Source organism: Oncorhynchus kisutch, linkage group LG21 (genome assembly GCF_002021735.2).
Source record: "Oncorhynchus kisutch isolate 150728-3 linkage group LG21, Okis_V2, whole genome shotgun sequence".
Classification (NCBI taxonomy): domain Eukaryota; kingdom Metazoa; phylum Chordata; class Actinopteri; order Salmoniformes; family Salmonidae; genus Oncorhynchus; species Oncorhynchus kisutch.
The window spans coordinates 9,678,808-9,682,136 of NC_034194.2; the positions used below are offsets into that span (position 1 = coordinate 9,678,808).

The 3,329-nt window shown below is 42.9% G+C and overlaps 1 protein-coding gene across 1 annotated transcript in view; it reads left to right on the forward strand.

Annotated features, from left to right (window-relative positions):
- LOC109866531 (solute carrier family 35 member F6) overlaps window positions 1-3,032 on the forward strand; it is a 14,903-nt gene extending 11,871 nt beyond the window's left edge. Inside the window, exons 5-6 of the mRNA XM_020455244.2 lie at window positions 1,071-1,181; window positions 1,977-3,032. Of these exons, the coding sequence (XP_020310833.1) occupies window positions 1,071-1,181; window positions 1,977-2,452 (587 nt within the window). The 3' untranslated portion in view covers window positions 2,453-3,032. The remainder of the gene's footprint in view (window positions 1-1,070; window positions 1,182-1,976) is intronic.
- Window positions 3,033-3,329: the final 297 nt, after the last annotated feature.

A 3,329-nucleotide genomic window follows, 5' to 3' on the forward strand; every position in this document is an offset into this window, starting at 1 on the left:
CATCTCAAGGTCCTGGAGTGGCCTAGCCAGTCTCCAGACCTGAACCCAATAGAAAATGTTTGGAGGGAGCTGAAAGTCCGTATTGCCCAGCCCCGAAACCTGAAGGATCTGGAGAAGGTCTGTATGGAGGAGTGGGCCAAAATCCCTGCTGCAGTGTATGCAAACCTGGTCAGGAACTACAGGAAACGTATGATCTCTGTAATTGCAAACAGAGGTTTCTGTACCAAATATTAAGTTCTGCTTTTCTGATGTGTCAAATTCTTATGTCATGCAATAAAATGCTAATTAATTACTTAAAAAATCATACAATGTGATTTTCTGGATTTTTGTTTTAGATTCCGTCTCTCACAGTTGAAGTGTACCTATGATAAAAATTACAGACCTCTACATGCTTTGTAAGTAGGAAACACTGCCGATTTTGCAGGTTATCAAATACTTGTTCTCCCCACGGTATGTGTGTGTGTGTGTGTGTGTGTGTGTGTGTATATATATATATATATATATATATATATATTTATTTATTTATTTGCCGCTGCTCGACTAAAAACAAATCTTGATCAAACAATCGACCAGTCAACTAAATGGTGTCAGCCCTACTCTGCCCACTGCCTAATCAGTTTAATCTTACATTATTACTGTGCAAGTTCACATACTCATTGTTAAGAGGATAATGAGTGGGCACTTACAGTGACAAAGGTAGGGCCCTGTTCAAATACTCTTAGAACAGTGTTTACCAACCACTGTCTTAGAAAATATCTTTCCCTCCTTCCTCACTTGAATTAATTATGGATCTAACTTGTGATTGGATAGTTGAAAGCAAGCTTAGCAGAGCAGTTATTTCACCAGTCCAGTCACATCTGATCAGTGATTACCTCAAGGAAAATGGGAAGGATACATTTGAATGGTATTCAAACAGGGCCAACGACTTGAGTTTGAGTCTATTGACTTTTCATTATTTCGATTTTGCTTCTACAGAGACTGGTTTTTCCACACCAGCAACATCTTGCTAAAATACATGGCCAATGAGGAACTGCCGTGCAAAGGCCTTACCCATCTCTTCTAACCCTAAGGTGACCTTCTGATCATCATGGCCCAGGTCATTGCTGCTGTCCAAATGGTTCTGGAGGAGAAGTTTGTCTACAAGCATGATGTTCATCCTTTACGGGCAGTGGGCACTGAAGGTACGGTTCAGTGGACATACTGTATACATAGGACGGCTGTGTGCATTTGGTTAATGTATAACTCCATGTACAGAAATAAAGTAAAATATATTGGCTCTCCCTGAACTCTTGGGAAAAAAACAAGTCCCCATCTCCTATACCCAAAATAATAATTACAACTTAAAGGACAGACCAGAACTTTAGATATGCAGAAACTCATTTCGTAAGCATTACATGGCGAAGAGCCACTGTACACAGCATAACCATTGGTTAGGCAGCAAAAAAGGGTTTACATTAGCAAGAGCAGGGCAGGCCAGGGCTCATGATTGCCTATCCATTGTAGTGTGTAATCAGTGTAGCCAAGTTTTATATACACCATCCCAGCAGTGCAAAAACTGAGGAAGTACATTTTCTTAGAAATACAACTTTGCCCTGTCCTTCTGAGCATGCTCTTCATATAGCCTAGGCCTAAAGTTTATAGTATAGGCTATTGATCATTTGATTAAGGCCACACTAGGCACACTTGATATTGTGCGCCCAGCAGAGAATCAGGGATGAGGGGCAGCATTTGGGCACACATCGAGATATAATAACCAACATATTCTCAAACACTGAGCAATATGACATTTAATCGATTTATAAATTACATGATCCTCCCCTGGACTAAAAAAAACAACACTAAACCTTCCCCCTAACTGAAATTGAAAAAGCATGACCCTCCATTTTCCTCCAGGTAACAATTGTGTACATTTTGACCGATCCCTTAGTAATTCACCCTGCCTCCATTAATTTCCACCCTTCTCCTCCATTCTCCAGGGTTCTTTGGCTTCTTCATCCTCTCGCTCCTCCTCATCCCCTTTTTCTACATCCCGGTGGGCAGCTTCAGCAACAACCCCCGCCATGTCCTTGAGGACGCGCTGGACGCCTTCTGCCAGATCAGCCACAACCCCATGATCATCCTGGCGTTGCTTGGTAATACAGTGTCCATCGCCTTCTTCAACTTTGCCGGCATCTCTGTTACCAAGGAGATCAGTGCCACCACGCGCATGGTGCTGGACAGCCTGCGCACTGTGGTCATCTGGGTGGTCAGTCTGGCTCTGGGCTGGGAGCAGTTCCATGGGTTACAGGTGTTGGGTTTCATTGTGCTGTTGGTGGGTGCGGCACTGTATAATGGGCTTCATCGCCCCGTGCTAGCAAGGATTCTGTGCTGCGCCAGTGTGGAGGAGGAAGAAGTCAACCCAGTGGAGAGGACGAGATTGCTGGACGAGGGAAGGGTGCAGGAAGAGGGCTAACTGACCTGATATGATGACCTCGCAACATGCTGAAAGTGTGTGTGTGTATGACATGTCGATAACATAACCCTGTCGTACTCCACACCATGCGTGTGTGACATAGACAACACATTTCTCAGATAACTACATGACAATATCTTTAAAACTTTTAACGCCTGGTTGTAAATTCCAGGTGACATATATTGATAGGATCTTGGACTAGCCCTCCTCAAGGCTTGTTGCAGCATCAGTTAAATGTGTCAGTGGTGGCAGGCATCTTATACATCCCCAAAAGGTTAACCATAACATTGTTTGATAGAGTGCGCTACTGTGGTCATTGATACAGTGGCTTGCAAAAGTATTCATCCCCCTTGGCATTTTTCCTATTTTGTTGCCTTACAACCTGGAATTAAAATAGATTTTTGGGGGGTTTGTATCATTTGAATTACACAACATGCCTAATCCTTTGAAGATGCAAAATATTTTTGGTGAAACAAACAAGAATAAAGACAAAAAACAGAACCTGAGCGTACATAACTATTCACCCACGCAAAGTCAATACTTTGTAGAGCCACCTTTTGCAGTAAGTCTTTTGGGGTATGTCTCTATAAGCTTGGCACATCTAGCCACTGGGATTTTTGCCCATTCTTCAAGGCAAAACTGCTCCAGCTCCTTCAAGTTGGATGGCTTCCAGTGGTGTACAGCAATCTTTAAGTGATACCACAGATTCTCAATTGGACTGAGGTCTGTGCTATGACTAGGCCATTCCAATACATTTAAATGTTTCCCCTTAAACCACTCAAGTGTTGCTTTAGCAGTATGCTTAGGGTCATTGTCCTGCTGGAAGGTGAACCTCCGTCCCTGTCTCAAATCTCTGGAAGACTGAAACAGTTTTTTT